The 16,186-nt window shown below is 44.5% G+C and overlaps 1 protein-coding gene across 8 annotated transcripts in view; it reads left to right on the top strand.

Moving 5' to 3' along the window:
* The window catches only part of MEGF6 (multiple EGF like domains 6), a 254,954-nt gene that overhangs the window by 191,926 nt on the left and 46,842 nt on the right, over window positions 1-16,186 (top strand). For 7 of the 8 annotated variants that reach the window (XM_073316365.2, XM_073316363.2, XM_078849309.1 and 4 more), the window contains 4 exons: window positions 6,110-6,235; window positions 9,617-9,739; window positions 10,555-10,677; window positions 13,315-13,452. The exons of the other annotated variant lie outside the window; for it this stretch is intronic. In XM_073316365.2, the coding sequence (XP_073172466.2) occupies window positions 6,110-6,235; window positions 9,617-9,739; window positions 10,555-10,677; window positions 13,315-13,452 (510 nt within the window). The remainder of the gene's footprint in view (window positions 1-6,109; window positions 6,236-9,616; window positions 9,740-10,554; window positions 10,678-13,314; window positions 13,453-16,186) is intronic. 8 annotated transcript variants of the gene reach the window in all.

The following is a 16,186-nucleotide window of genomic DNA, read 5'->3' as shown; positions in this document are numbered from 1 at the left end:
TGGTCAGTCGCTTGATAATGGGATGTATATCCTTTCACTAGTTGCTTATGTCCAACCCAGCTTTATCGTGACTGATAGTCATTTGCCGTCTGACAGTGCTTGGATGGCGTCCATGTGATGTCCTGGAAGTGTCACTCTGCCTCATTACGGACGATTGTCCCCATCTCAAAAATCCATGATCACAATTGTTAGCATGTGGCATCTGGTTGGCATGTCTCAGTGGAAAGGCTAGGGACTAAATGGATGTGGGAGATGAAACCTGGTTTTGTTAGCTGTAGAAGTGGTCCTTTCAAATCTGCTTTGGGGAGCCTGCACTGCTGCTGCCCACGCTATTACTGCTGTGTGGCTGTCTTCGAAGACTTCCCTCTCCTGGGCTGTCAGCACAGCATGATGATGGCTTTCAAATGAAAAAAGACAAGAACTTTGACTTCAGGTTTTAAATCTTTAAAAATCTGATGTATAGAATTGATGGGTCACGAAGGCAACTTAGACTCCAGACTCTAATGAATAGTTTCATACTGTGAGCTTATTCTGGATTTAAGATGTGTTGGATTTTAAACTTTGGCCTTGTTTTTCTCCCATATGGAGATATTTACTGGCTGAGTTTAGCATTATTTTAATGATTTTTTTTTTAAAAAAAAACCCAAGAACTATAACTGCTTTAGAGAGGCTTTGAATATGTTTTTATTAAACATTTTAATATACCAGAACATTTAAAATTGCCACCAGCCAGCTCCGTTATAACTCAAGTAATGTACCTATAATTTTTCAGTAATGCCAACTACTTCTATTGCCTCTGTCAAAGTAGAACAAATTTTAAAAAATCAGGAAAATTAACGCAGACTGATAGTTCTTGCTCCAGCGCCGAGCAGCATTCTTCAACATTTTGACCCAGTTAAGTTAGTTTTATTCCCAAAAATGTTGTTTAGTTAATCAGAGACTCATGTTTGCCTTGATGCAAATGGAAGTTCAAACTGTTCTGTATCATAGAGGTCCTGAGCTCTGGTTTGAACAGATTCAGTTTGGAGAATTGTTTGTAGAAAAATCAGAACATTTTTGTGGTTTTTTCCATGTGTACCCTGGATCAAATGTCTGCACAACCATAGTGAAGAATATTGGGGTTTCGCTAACGCTCTGGTAAAAATAGACTGGCTTAATCAAATAGCTTTCAGTATTTCATTGGTCTACTTTGCTACAGTAGAAACTGTTTGTTAAAAAGGTGCAGGTTAAATGGATTTAATTAGGAGGGAAAATTAAAGGCATTGAACAAGCCTGAGAGGTCGGTTTCCTTACTGTAAACATCCAGCCTCAGGTCATTTTTCATAGATGAGCAAAGGAGCTGTACTGTATTTGACTTACAAGTTATAAACACCATGAGCTGTCATTTGATATAACTTCTTAGCCTTTTGTTTCTGGGCAAAGTCCTCGGACCTTCTTTCCAGCTGTTCATAACCCTTTCTATAGGAGAAGGTCTTTGTGTTTCAAAGTGAGCTATAAAAACAAATGAAAAATCAATTTACAACTGCAGTATGTGCTGAATTCCCCCACTGACGAGGCCAAGGGAGGCATTCTAGCACTCCTACCCCAGTCTGATAAGGGAGGTGTCCTGCAACACCCCAAATCAGGCTAAGAGGGGCACTCGGCATACCTTCTAAGGAGGAGGTATAGAGCTAGGGTTCTTAACCTTTTTTTCCCTAAGGAGCCCCCCTTCCCCCCCAACATGCTGTAAAAACTCCATGGCCCACCTGTGTCACGACAACTGTTTTTCTGCATATAAAAGCCAGGGCTGGCATTAGGTGTAGCAAGCAGGGCAATTGCCTGAGGCCCCTTGCTACAGGGCCCCCTGCAAAGCTGCATTTCTTAGGGTTCAGCTTCAGCCGCGAGTGGTGGGACCCCGGGTTTCAATTCCACGTGAGGGGCTTTGGCTTTCTGCCCTGGGCTGCAGTGAGTCTAATGCTGGCCCTGTTCGGCGGACCCCCTGAAGCCTGCTCACCGCCCCTCAGGGAGCCCCAGACCCCTGGTTGAGAACCACTGGTATAGAGCACCCAAAGGCGAGTAAATGAGGCGTTCAGTATCCCTAGCCTAATAAGGGCAAGACGACAAACTTTCTGAACCTCCCAAAGGTTCAGTTCACTTGGAGTTCTAGCCAGAATTTCAGTCCCACTCCATTCAGGGGTTAGTCATGTGTTTGTTTTCCTGTGCACCACCCTGGGGATAGAGAGGCTTCAGTAAGTCATGTTTATAAAGCCCTCTGAGATCCCGGGATAAGAAGAGCTATGGATTCTAAGTGCTAATGGTACTGCATGTTGTCCTCTTGCAATTATGTTGTAAAATAATATTTAAAAATGAGTGAGCTGGAACGTTGCGGTGTTTGCCAGAGAAGCATATGATTTTACAGTAGAGAACTTTATAGGAACATAGGGATCCCGTGGAAAATAGGCAGAGTTTTATTAGCATTAGCTTTCCAGGGTTGACTGGTTAGCGATACTTTGGAGGCTGCTCAAGAATTGTGATTACCTGAGCAGTGCTGGTTTGTGGAGAGTTGCGTTTAGTTAGGGACTGTGGTAGTCCCCTCATAAGATTCTTCCCTATTGGTACAACAATTTCTTCTGCAATCTGAGTGATGGGAGCCCTTTCTGTGTTTCCATTATAGGTTGTATTTTCAAGACCAGCCACACACACACAACTCTAAAATGTGATGCGTAATGCCACACACACACGTTTTTAATCTCTCCTGGGTGTGTAGTGACCAAAAGTCAGTGCGGTTGGATAGTTTTTTGGTGGCCTGTATGAAATGAGCAGGTTTCTCAGTTCAGTTATTACAGATACTATGTTCACATATCCATTCAAACCTTTGTTAGTATACTTGTTCATCTTAGTGGAGAGGCTAAGGATTGAGTGGTAGGGGAGTGGTACTATATGTGAAAGAAAGCCTAGAGATAGAAATTCCATGCTTGAATAATAAGAGTATAGCAGTAGGAATATACTACCGACCACCTGACCAGGATGTTGACCATGATAGTGAAATACTCAGGGAGATTTGAGAGGCAACAACAACAACAGAAAACCCAATAATAGTGGGGGATTTCAACTCTTCCCATATTGACTGGGTAAATCACCTCAGGATGAGATACAGAGATAAAATTTCTGGACACTATTAATGACCGCTTCTTGCAGCAACTAGTCCTGGAACCCAAAAGGGTAGAGGCAATTCTTGCTTTAGTCCTAAGTGGCACACAGGGTCTGGTCCAAAAGGTAAATATAGCTGAACTGCTCAATAATAGTGACCATAATGTAATTAAATTTAATGCCCTTGTGGGGGGAGGGGGGAGTCCCAAAGAAACCCACCATAGTAGCATTTAGCTTCAAAAAGGGGAACTATATAAAAATGAGGAAGCTAGTTAAACAGAAATTTAAAAAGAACAGTTACAAGAGTGAAATGCCTGGAAGCTGCATGGAAACGTTTTAAAAGCAACACAATAGAGGCTCAAAGTAAATGTGTACCCCCAAATAAAAATAAACAATAAGAGGACCAAAAAATTGCCACCGTGGCTAAACAATAGAATAAAAGAGACAGACACAAAAAAGACGTCCTTTAAAAATTGGATGTCAAATCCTACTGAGTAAAATAGAAAGTCTGACAAGTCAAGTGCAAAAGTATAATTAGGCAGGCCAAAAAAGAATCTGAAGAACTAGCAAAAGACAAAAACTCACAGCAATTTTTTTTAAGTACATCAGAAGCAGGAAGCCTGCCACACAGGAAGTCAAGGCCGTTGCGCAGAAACTAAATGAATTCTTTGCATTAATCTTCACTGCACAGGATGTGAGGAAGATTCCCACACCTGAGTCAGTCTTTTTAGGTGACAAATTTGAGGAACTGATCCCTGATTGAGGTGTCAGTAGAGGAGGGTTTGGAACAAATCAATAAATTAAACAGTAATAAGTCACCAGGCCAGATGGTATTCACCCACGAATTTTGAAGGAACTCAGATATGAAATTGCATATCTGCTGTGTAACCTATCACTTAAATTAGCCTCTGTACCAGAGGACTGGAAGATAACTAAGGTAATGCCGATTTTTAGAAAAGGCTCCAGAAGTGATCCTGGCAATTACAGGCTAGTAAGTCCAATTTCAGTACCAGGTAAATTGATTGAAAATATAGTAAAGAACAGTATGATCAGATATGTAGATGAACACAATATGTTGGGAAAGAGTCAGCTCAGCTTTTGTGAAGAAAAATCAGGCCTCACCAATCTATTAGAATTCTTTGTGGGGGTCAGCATATATGTGGACAAGGGGGAACCAGTGGATATAGTGTAGTTGGACTTTCAGAAAGCCTTTGACAAGATCCCTCACCAAAGGCTCTTAAGCAAAGCAGGCAGTCATGGGATAAGAGGGAAGGTCCTCTCATGGATCAGTAAGTGGTTAAAAGATAGGAAACAAAGGGTAGGAATAAATGATCACAGTGGAGAGAGGTAACTAGCAGGGTTGCCCAAGGATCTGTACTGGGATCATTGGTCTGACTAATATGGCCATGCTTATGTTCTTATGTTACTCTTTAGGGGTAATTTACCATAGTGGGGAGCAGGCTAACTGAGGAACCTCACTGGAGGCAACCTGCCATCCCAGGTCATAAGAACAGTTTGTTTTGTTTATGTAAAGTTCCTTGGCACAGAGAGTTGAAGTGACCTGCTCAAGGCTACATAGAAACTTAATGCCATGGCCAAGAACAGAACTCAAGAATCCAGATTCCCAGTCTCCTGTGCTAACCACTAGATGGTACTCCCTGTCAGCACCTCTCTCTCTAAACTCTCTACATCTGTTTGTTAACAAGAAGACAACTAAGTGGCTTCGATATTTATAACACAAGTTATAAGGTGAATGGAGAAACAAGCCCACTAACTTTTGTGTAGAGGTCACATTTTTCAAAGCAGCAAATTGGAGGTTAAGATGCCGGATTTATGTGCAAGCCTGCAGCAGTGGCGTAGCTAGGTGGAACGAACAGGGGCACCTAAAAAAAGGTGCCACCCACTTGTACTCCCCGGGCAGCGCTCCGGGTCCTCAGGGGCACTGAAGGCCCCTGCCGCTGAGGACCCGGAGCGAGTGAAGGCCCCCGCCTAGCTGGAGCGCGTGAAAGCCCGGAGCGCCGCCGCTGAGTAACCATTTAAAATGGCGCCACTTGTGCTCAGAGGGGGAGCAGGCGCTCCCCCGGCTCCCCCCCCCGGCTACGCTACTGGCCTGTAGGTGTGGCTTAGAACATATCTCCCTAGGTCTTCCCAGCAGAGTCTGTGACATAACTTCATGGCCTCATCCTGTGTAATCAGAGTGTCTTTCGTGTGCGTCCAGTCCAGAAAGTTAATTTTCTATATCATTTTGTCATGAGGACGCATTTGAATATGCCAGAGATGGCCCTTCACTAAACAATCATTATTGACTTGAACTAGCTGGGCTATTGAACCTGCAGTCAGTGCCTTTGAGAACAATTGCAAGAGTTTCCGTGATAAACAAGCAGTCCCCAGTCCCTGCCCTCTGACACTGCCACCTGCTAGGGAGGGATTAGCGTTTATAAAGCAAACATGCTTGTTGTTAACTTCCCTCCCATGTAGCTTTCTGAATTTAGCTTTAGATTATGTAATCCAAGCCAGAAATGTTCTGGCCTACGTTCCTTTCCCTGAGGAGCAGCTGGGAGCTGTACTGGGAAATAAAGATTTATAGTAAACAGTGTTTTAAAGATGCAGACTCACGCTGCGGAATAGAGCTGCTCTCATCATTGAAGAACAGTGCCCTGGGTCTGGGTGTACTGCCCAGAATATCTTCATAGCACAATATTGTCGCATATATCTTGTGTATTGACTACAGAATAGATGCTTATGACAACAATAATCTGTGTTTATATAGCACAGTTTAAAGACTCACCAGGAACTGCCTCCACTTATGCCAGGACTGAATATGCTCCAGAGTTCGGAATTCTTATTAGCCAGTCTGATTCCTGCTGTATTCGTAAATCTGCATATTGGTGCCTGTATTTTGCCCTGGCTACTCGCAAAGCAGACTCTTGCATACTGTTTGTCAGCCTGCTCTAATCGGTTTTACCCTTTGCCCTCCCAGCTGTGAACACCTGTGCCGTCAGCAATGGTGGATGCGAACACGATTGCGTGCAGCTGACCCTAACACAGCATCAATGCCAGTGCTGGTACAATTACCACCTGAAGGAGGACGGCAAGCACTGTGTCCGTGAGTCTGCTCTGAGCACATGGAATGAATTGTGAATTCAGAGGCACTCCTTCTCTTTTGTCTTTGCGTTCCCAGGTTGTACCCACAGCTAGATTTATTTAAAAGGAAGTCCAGCGCTGTAGGAGTTCGACATTGTTGATGGTTATTCCCATGTTCCCACTCACATTCCTAGAGAGGAACCAGATGTGAAACGGTTAATAATAATAATTTAGAGACCAGCTCGTAGTGCTAACTGAACACAAACCAGGGGGATGCCACAACTGCATGCTCCGATGTGGAGCAGATCAGATTGGCATGTTGCACTGTAGTAGAAGCTGGTGCCAATTCTGCTTATTATATTGCCTTGGACTTCTTCTGGGAATTATTTTGGAAGCTGAGGAAGAGCAGAAAGGAGCCTGGGCAACCCAAATGAAATCGTATTGGGACATGCTCTCCTGAGGAAGTAAAGGAGCAGCAGTATATCAGTGGAACAGAAACCCCTGCACTTTCCTCCTGCCCTAGGACAGATTTAAGGCTGTCCTGCCTCTCCTGCTGGGGAGGAGAGGAAGCTTGAAGAGGGAAGGAGTAGAAGCTCAGGCTTCTCATGCATAGCAGTTGGCATAAGTGCTGAGAAGGGAGGTCTTTGTTGTGGAGCTGCTGGGAGAACAGGACCATCTGGGATCTGATAAATGGAGCATCCGATGGGATTTCACAATTGCATATCTGCCTGGCTCCTGGAACAGGTCGGAATTAGCATATCTCTTAGTAAAAAGTCCTTGGAAGAGATTGGCCCTGCTTTTCCTTCTTGATCGCTGCACAGGGATGGGACTGCACAGTGTTCTGCAGGAAATGGTTCATTAAGGTCAGCCCATTGCTTTGCCAGGACCTCACTCTATGTATACCCTCCTTCTCAGGTGAGGCATAAAACCAAGGTCCTGAATATTCATATACAGTAAGTAAGGATCCCCAGAGATCACCTTCCAGGTTATCCTGGCTTAATCACAACTTAATTGCATTCCGTCTACCTAAAACTCCCCTGGTGATTTCAGGTGGATAGGTTGGTGTTTTTCACTTCCTGTCCTGAAATGTTGTGTAGTGTTTGTTAGCTGTTGAATAGCTGCCATGCTTCACCCCAGAAGAGTCTGCGCTTTATCGGGGAAGTGACTTCGGTGTACTTAGAGTTTACAAACTTTGTAAAGTTCTTGGGGATCTTGGGGGGCAACTGATGCTGTGACAGTTTTCAGAGTAACAGCCGTGTTAGTCTGTATTCGCAAAAAGAAAAGGAGTACTTGTGGCACCTTAGAGACTAACCAATTTATTTGAGCATGAGCTTTCGTGAGCTACAGCTCACTTCATTGGATGCATACCGTGGAAACTGCAGCAGACTTTATATACACACAGAGATCATAAAACAATACCTCCTCCCACCCCACTGTCCTGCTGGTAATAGCTTATCTAAAGTGATCAGCAAGTTGGGCCATTTCCAGCACAAATCCAGGTTTTCTCACCCTCCACCCCCCCACACACAAATTCACTCTCCTGCTGGTGATAGCCCATCCAAAGTGACAACTCTCTTCACAATGTGCATGATAATCAAGGTGGGCCATTTCCTGCACAAATCCAGGTTCTCTCACCCCCTCACCCCCCTCCAAAAAACACACACACAAACTCACTCTCCTGCTGGTAATAGCTCATCCAAAGTGACCACTCTCCCTACAATGTGCATGGTAATCAAGGTGGGCTATGTCCAGCACAAATCCAGGCTTTCTCACCCCCCCCCCCTTTTTTTCTCCCGGGGAGACACACACACACACACACACACACACACACTCTCTCTCCTGCTGGCAATAGCTCATCCAAACTGACCACTCTCCAAGTTTAAATCTAAGTTTAACCAGAACGTCTGGCGGGGGGAGGGGGTAGGAAAAAACAAGGGGAAATAGGCTACCTTGCATAATGACTTAGCCACTCCCAGTCTCTATTTAAGCCTAAATTAATAGTATCCAATTTGCAAATGAATTCCAATTCAGCAGTTTCTCGCTGGAGTCTGGATTTGAAGTTTTTTTGTTTTAAGATAGCGACCTTCATGTCTGTGATTGCGTGACCAGAGAGATTGAAGTGTTCTCCGACTGGTTTATGAATGTTATAATTCTTGACATCTGATTTGTGTCCATTTATTCTTTTACGTAGAGACTGTCCAGTTTGAATTGGAATTCATTTGCAAATTGGATACTATTAATTTAGGCTTAAATAGAGACTGGGAGTGGCTAAGTCATTATGCAAGGTAGCCTATTTCCCCTTGTTTTTCCAACCCCCCCCCCCCCGACGTTCTGGTTAAACTTGGATTTAAACTTGGAGAGTGGTCAGTTTGGATGAGCTATTGCCAGCAGGAGAGTGAGTTTGTGTGTGTGTGTGTGTGTCCCCGGGGAAAAAGAAAAAAGGGGGTGGGGTGAGAGAGCCTGGATTTGTGCTGGACATGGCCCACCTTGATTACCATGCACATTGTAGGGAGAGTGGTCACTTTGGATGAGCTATTACCAGCAGGAGAGTGAGTTTGTGTGTGTATGGGGGTGGGGGGGTGAGAAAACCTGGATTTGTGCTGGAAATGGCCCACCTTGATCATCATGCACATTGTAGGGAGAGTGGTCACTTTGGATGAGCTATTACCAGCAGGATAGTGAGTTTGTATGTGTGTTTTTTGGAGGGGGGTGAGGGGGTGAGAGAACCTGGATTTGTGCAGGAAATGGCCCACCTTGATTATCATGCACATTGTGTAGAGAGTAGTCACTTTGGATGGGCTATCACCAGCAGGAGAGTGAATTTGTGTGTGGGGGGGTGGAGGGTGAGAAAACCTGGATTTGTGCTGGAAATGGCCCAACTTGCTGATCACTTTAGATAAGCTATTACCAGCAGGACAGTGGGGTGGGAGGAGGTATTGTTTTATGATCTCTGTGTGTATATAAAGTCTGCTGCAGTTTCCACGGTATGCATCCAATGAAGTGAGCTGTAGCTCACGAAAGCTCATGCTCAAATAAATTGGTTAGTCTCTAAGGTGCCACAAGTACTCCTTTTCTTTTTGTGACAGTTTGTGCACAGAGCCTGTGGGATAGGCATGCGCTGCCAGGGACTGCTTGGTAAATGCATTTCCGGTGAGTCCCCAAAAGAGTTCAGGGTTCACTTTGAGTTTTGGGCCATGTCCAGGGCAGTCCTTAATGCAAATGAGGACCTTTTCTCCCAGGAATGGAGCTTCTGTCTTGTATTCATGGATTGTATTAAATGAACTACAGTCTCTCCTTGATCTCCATGACCACTCGGCGCTTTATTCTTCCACTAGGCTAATGCCAGCAAGAGAGAGGATCTGTTTGAAATGATGTGTACTTGCTCCCTGCTCTGTCTCTGTAGTGAGGAACCCATGTGCCAATAGGAATGGAGGCTGCATGCACCAATGCCAAAATCGCCATGGAGTAGTGCGCTGCGAGTGCCACCCCGGCTACCGGCTGGCAGCTGACAGCCAGGCCTGTGAAGGTACAGTACCCACAATGCAGCGTGCATGGAGAGAGACACAACCCTTGGTATTGTTAATGTTGGTGGCTAACATAGTGACAAATGAACCTTATGCTTTTCCAGAGGTTCAGCTCAGGAAAGCATCCAAGATTTCCTGTGATTAGTTTAAATCTGTCCAGCAGCCATACTTCACTGATCTAGCAGTGGGGCTGGAGGTCTCCTGTGAACAGATGAATAGCTCCTGATTGCAGTCCTTCTGTTTGCTGGTGTCTCTGCTTATGGTCCTGACACCAGTCTGGGGGGAGGTGCAGTGGAATGTAAGGAATCACTCCCCCCTCATCGCCACCCCCCCCCCCCAAAAGTCAGAAACACCAAAAATGAAATGCTTGGTCTCTGGTTTGAGTCTGTGGCAGAGGTTTTGGAAAAGAAGAGGGTACAACCCACTATTCCCACCAACGTAGGCTTTTGAGCCAGTGATCCCTGCTTCCAGAAATGCAGTAGTGCAATACAAAGGAAAGACAATCATACGTGTTTCCTAGCTGTGCACAAGACATGTGGCAACCGATTCAACAATGTATGTTTGCCATATTTCTCCCCAACCTCCCCACTCTAGTTAAGTTCCAGTTAGTTCCATCATGCAGCTGTACATGGCTATTTCCAGCTTTTATCTCTTAGGAGGGACCAGAGACCAGTCTGTGTGTGCAGTTCAGAAAGGAGCCCCCCAAACCGTCCCTCTCTTGAACACACTGAAAAGCAGGGAGCTGTGCTCCTGGAGGGCATTCCACTGCCAGAGCCGCTCTGCTTGGTTTTGGTAATTGCCCGTCTTTCTCTTGCAGACGTAGATGAATGTGCAACTGGGCTGGCCGTGTGTGCACACAGCTGTCTCAACACCCGCGGCTCCTTTAAATGCACTTGTAACCCTGGGTATGAGCTGGGGGAAGATGGCAAGCAGTGCTACAGTAAGTATTGACCGCCTTGCCCGGGCTCACTAACCCACAGACAACGAGAGGAGAGAACATGGTTTTGACAGGGGGAAAAAGAAGGGAAGTAAACAGTGAGGTAATCCTTGACAAAACCTGTGTCCATTGTTGTTCTAAGTGAGCTGATACAATGAGAGTCCTAGGCGTTTTCAGTGGCATCTTTCAAGGGAAGTTTATGGGACTGCTTATTCTCTCACCAGGACAAGAGCTGTGCTGGGTCTTTAAAGGGATCATGAAACTGCCTGCAGTGGTTTTGGTGATGTATTAATAGCTGTCTAAAAACAATGGACCTAACTCTGCTGCTCTCTGTCCTCCCCAAGTTGAAGTCTGTGAAATTGCAGAATTGTTACTGAGGCAGAACTTGATCTAATGTGTCCCCGTCAATTCCCTCCCAGGGAAAAAGAGACGTTCAGGGTTATGAAATGATAAAACACATAATTCTTTATCAGGCTAATGAAGACCAGCAGTGATAGCTAATTGCCCGAAGTGAAGTCACTGGCACGTAAAGCTCTACTGTCCATTACTGATGTGGTAAAGAACCACCATAGCTGTCCTTGTTGTTATTAATCCCCTAGCAAATGAATTAACGTTGGGTTTTGTCACTACCTATGTTCTTGCTTACCCCAGCTGTTCCCTGCTATACTCTGCTAGTCAGTTATGTAGTACACTGGACTGGGGGGTAGTAGTGGTCCCTCAGGCTTATTGTTTCTTATAAGAAGCAACACGATATGAGATCCATCCTTTCAACCCTTCATTCCTGCTGCTACTGCACTTCTCTGTGATCTAGGTGTTGACATTAAAATTGTCCTTACAAGAGTAGGAATCTGACTGATGGGGTCTGAGAGTGACGTGCAGAATTGGACTGATGCTGTACTCTATTCAACTATTAAAATAACACTGGTTTTCCCCCACTAGTATAGTTCCTTGCAGCCTACAGGCAGATCATATAAAGAGGAGTTTCATATTAAATTAGCAATGTTCCTTCCCTTTCTTGGATGGGGTTAAGAAATTAAAGCAGGTAGGTTTATGGAGTGTCAGATGAGAAAGGTAAATGCGAGTCTGGGAGTAGTGGATCTGCCCAGTTAATTTCTCTTAGCGTTGTGAATGTCCCAGCAAAGAACCCAGTCTTCCCATGGCTTCTGCTGCTAATTGGCACACAGGTGACTTGTAAAGATCTGGACCACTCTCAATGCCTAGCTGCTTTCTTATTCACATTGGTTCTGGTTAGTAGATGTTACTGGTAAAAGATGCCAGACTGCCTGCCCTGGAGACTGAAACAGTACATCTGTTGGCGATTGCAGTGCAAGCTTCACCCATGCACGTAGCCTCCTACTGGCATGCTTCAGCCCGGTTCTGAAATGTCCACTGCTAGAAGTGAGAGATTAATTCAGTCTCTGCAGCTCTTTGAGGCTTTGGCGTCTCTGCTAAGGCTTCCAGCAAGGGGCTCAATTTAGTGCTGTTCCTGGTGTTAATTTCCTTCAAGTGTCCTCACTGGGTGCATGGTTAACATTTTTTTTATCTCTAAGCAGAAGTTCTGCCTTTCATAACCCTGCTAACTGCTCTTACAATGGCAACAAAGGAGAAAGAATAAAATGTTCTTCATTTTGTTCTGAGATCTGAGTGAAAGACAAACCCTTGCTCTACACCTGGGCCTGGCTCCCTGCCCGATGTCAGGAGAGAGGCAGGGCCAGCATTCGTGGCTTTCATGCGCCCATCCCAGGATTTTACAAGAGCTGAAAAAAAAAATCACGTCATTTTGTGATGAAAATATCGAAATTGTTCTTTTAAAGCGATGTATGGAACTGAGCCAAAATCCTCTCTGGGGATAAGTTCCTTTGTGTTTGCAAAGCTTTTAATTAGCTAGCCTGATTTTAAAACATGTAATTAATAAGTTTCATATTGGCCATAAATCAGCTTAATTAAAAACCTTTTTTAGATCATTTGGCAAAAACTCATGTGTCTGTTTGCTACTCACGTTTCTTCCAGCATTACAAGAAGTGGCTCCAACTCTCCCGGCTATCAGAACCTGAATATTTCTGTAATTAGCTCTGTGCTGCTGCTGATCCAGTTTCTAGCTGTCCTTCAATCTCTGTGCAGAACCTGCGGAAAGGTGACGCGCCAGATTTGGGCTGGCAGCATGTGCTGGAGCATGTCCAAAATCAGCAGTCAGCAGCAGGAGTGGCCCCTTTTCAAGGCCATTTGAAAGGTTGTAGAGAGGCTGCCCCACAGTTTGTCCAGAACAGGATTTGTGCAGGGATATTATGGGGTATAGCCTGGGATCAGTAGCTGTGAACTGCATGTGATCTGTTTGTGCATCATTTCCTCTCCTATCAATGGCCTCTACCCACTACAGCTACCCCCAACCCCTCTCTCCTGCACATTGTTCCTACTCTTATTATTCCGAGGGCTGCGCATAGACAGCCATAATATGTGCACACAATGAAGCCTGCTTGTTCTGGGAGTCTGTTATCCCAAATACTGGGTGCCTGCCAGAATGTGGCTCTGTAAATCCAGGTACGGCAGAGATGGGTCGGCCATGATCCCCTGGAAAAATCCTGTGTAAATGTTACAAGATGCTCGATAGATATCCATACGGTATGCTTGTTTGCTTTCCAGGGATAGAGATGGAGATTGTGAATAGCTGTGAGGCCAGTAATGGTGGCTGTTCCCATCTATGCCGTCACACTAGCTCCGGCCCTGTCTGCTCCTGTAACTTTGGCTACCAGCTTGATGAGGACCAGAAAACCTGCATTGGTAAGGGAAGCAGTCTGCCCTGCAGAGGTGGCTCCCGTTGTGTGCTGAGTGATACATTGTTCCATTATGAAGGGTTAAAATCCATTGCTGATGTAATACCCTAGTATATGGATTTGTGTACAGGCCCAAAGTCCAAAGTTTGGTCAAGAAGTCAGAGGCCTTGAAAATAGTAATTAGCTAAGTAAAAGCAAAATAACCGAAAAATAACATTGCTTTTGCTAAAATATGCCTGGTCAGCAAAACGCCAGATGTTGGAGGCAATAATTGTGGCTTATTCAAAGTTGCAAATAGAACAAAAAAGCCCTGTTTCTGTTGTGTTAGTTTCTTCTGTAGAGAGATGTTCTTCCCACACATCCAACCTGAAGTTTATAAAAGGTTCAAGCACGTCAGTATAAGATATGGCCTCCTCCCACCTCCCTTTCCCGGGAACCAATGCCTGCCTTAAAACACAAATAAACAACTTAAAAGACAATCTTTATTGCTATATACTTTCACTGTTTCTTTGCTTTTACCTCTAAATATGTATCTGTTGGACAATCAAAGAAGCTACTTCATTCCTAAGAACCCCAAATCAAAATTCAACATATATATTTTATACTAATACATTTATTAAAGCACTAATTAAATGTTAAATATTAATTTGTCAACATAAGACCATGGGCAAAGACATTATGTAACCTTTGACCATTGGCTACTGTGCTATTATGTCTTGCTGCTAAACCTATCTGGGGGTGTGGGACTGCCTACCCTGTCACTTTCCCCCGCCCATGAAAAATCCATATATTCCATTGTAATCAATTAATTAACAGTGTCTCTGAGCCTAATAAGCAAGGTGACACTCCGTCAGCGCTGTACGTAATAAACTCCTGTGCTTAACCTCTACATGGTGTAAATTTATGTCCTTCACATTAGAACTTCCGTGTGCTCCACAGGGGCTGGCATATCCATATGGTCCTGCTGTGTTTTAGACAACTCTTAATTGGGGAGGGTCTGTGCTGGCTGAGTATGAATAAGATTCCAATCTATGCAAAGAGGGATGGTGCCTTCCTCTGGACACCATATGGATTTATATTAAAATACTGAAATATTGATAGTAAAAAAAAAAACCAAAACCCTCAGTTCAGTGAAGAGCACTCTAGTAAAATACTGAATGCTTTCTCTTTCACAGTGTAACCATCCATTCCTGTTAATCTCTGATACTGCCTGAATCTGAGGTCTGCGCCCTGCTCTTGCAGGACAACGGACTTGATAATCTAATCGTTTTTTAAAAATTCTTCTATTATTTATTTGCAAGGAGGGATTATAAAATCTAGACTCTTCAGCCAGTTCAGATCTGAATGGCCAGTCCTCCTTAAGTACTACACAGAGTACAGTGCCTCTAGTGCAGCGGTTCTCAAACTTTTGTACGGACCCCTTTCACATAGCAAGCCTCTGAGTGCGACCCCCCCCTTGTAAATTAAAAACTTAATAACACCATTATAAATGCTGGAGGAAAAGTGGGGTTTAGGGTGGAGGCTGACAGCTCGCGACCCCCCAAGTAAGATCCTTGTGACCCCCTGAGGGATCCCGACCCTCAGTTTGAGAACCCCTGCTCTAGTGGAACTGGATGATAATGGCTTTCTCAGCAGATGAGACTCTTGCTGATGCACTGATCTCAGATTGTGGTCCATGGATCTGCTTCTGTTCCAATGGTGAAGCACCTCCAACTTCAAGCAGTAGTAACCTAATGTGTTGTTGTTATAATCTCCTGAGGCTTTTCTGGCCAAACAAATCCAAGCACTTTGTCTTGTGCATAGTTCCTGTGTATCTGTCTTTGCTGGGCATCTCTGATGTAAAATCAGTTGCAATCCAATTTGTGGATGAAATGGCAAACACCATGGAGGGCAGAACTAAAGAGCAGAGTAACCTGAAGAGATCTGAGCAGCGAGGGCTGCAGGCAGCAAAGGGAGATCTAATATTAATATGTTCTGCACCAAGGGAGGGGATATAAACAGCACAGATACAATGTAGGGCTGTACTCAAGCAGCTGCACCCATCATATTAATGGGAATCTATTTTCATATTGATCCCTTTACATTTTCTGAATGCTGCCATTCCCTCTAGCCTAGCACTATAGCGGTTGTTGCAGGAAAGGTGAAGGATCAGGATTGCAGGAGGGGAAGTGCTCACAAAAGGATCTTGATTTTTAAGGAGTGCTCCGCCATATGAAAATGCGTTAGACCCACTGGGCTATATGGCTGAGAGCAGCACCTATGGGTAGCTAAATCCCTACTTATTCTAAACTAGTGCTCCTTGGAAAGCATTTCCTTCTGAAGGATACAGAAGATTAGTTCCTTCTTTGTGAATAATGAAGAAGTTAGCCTGTGGCTGGGGATGCACTTTCCTCCTTGGCGCCCCCTTGTGGCTTATTTTGAATACCCCTAAACCTGTCCCTGGACTAGGAAATGTAGCCTCTCTCCTCCTGCTTCAGTGGCAACACTGCTGAAATGACTGACTGTATCACTGGGTGAGACAGATCGGCCACCAGCCAGCAATCTATAACTCAGCTGCATCTGGGTGTATGATGGATGTATTAACACACTGGGTAAGAAGGAAATGCAACTTGAGCTTTCTGTACATAAATGCCATAATCTTGATGTGTGTATTTCACTTTAGACTATGTAGTTCCGTGTGCCACTGGACAATTAACCTAATGGAAACATATTGTAATGCTCAGTAGCCAGGCATTTCCTGT

The sequence above is a fragment of the Lepidochelys kempii genome, chromosome 18 (assembly GCF_965140285.1).
Source record: "Lepidochelys kempii isolate rLepKem1 chromosome 18, rLepKem1.hap1, whole genome shotgun sequence".
Classification (NCBI taxonomy): domain Eukaryota; kingdom Metazoa; phylum Chordata; order Testudines; family Cheloniidae; genus Lepidochelys; species Lepidochelys kempii.
The sequence above is the reverse complement of the archived record's forward strand: the minus strand, read 5'-3'. Positions and strand labels throughout refer to the sequence as shown.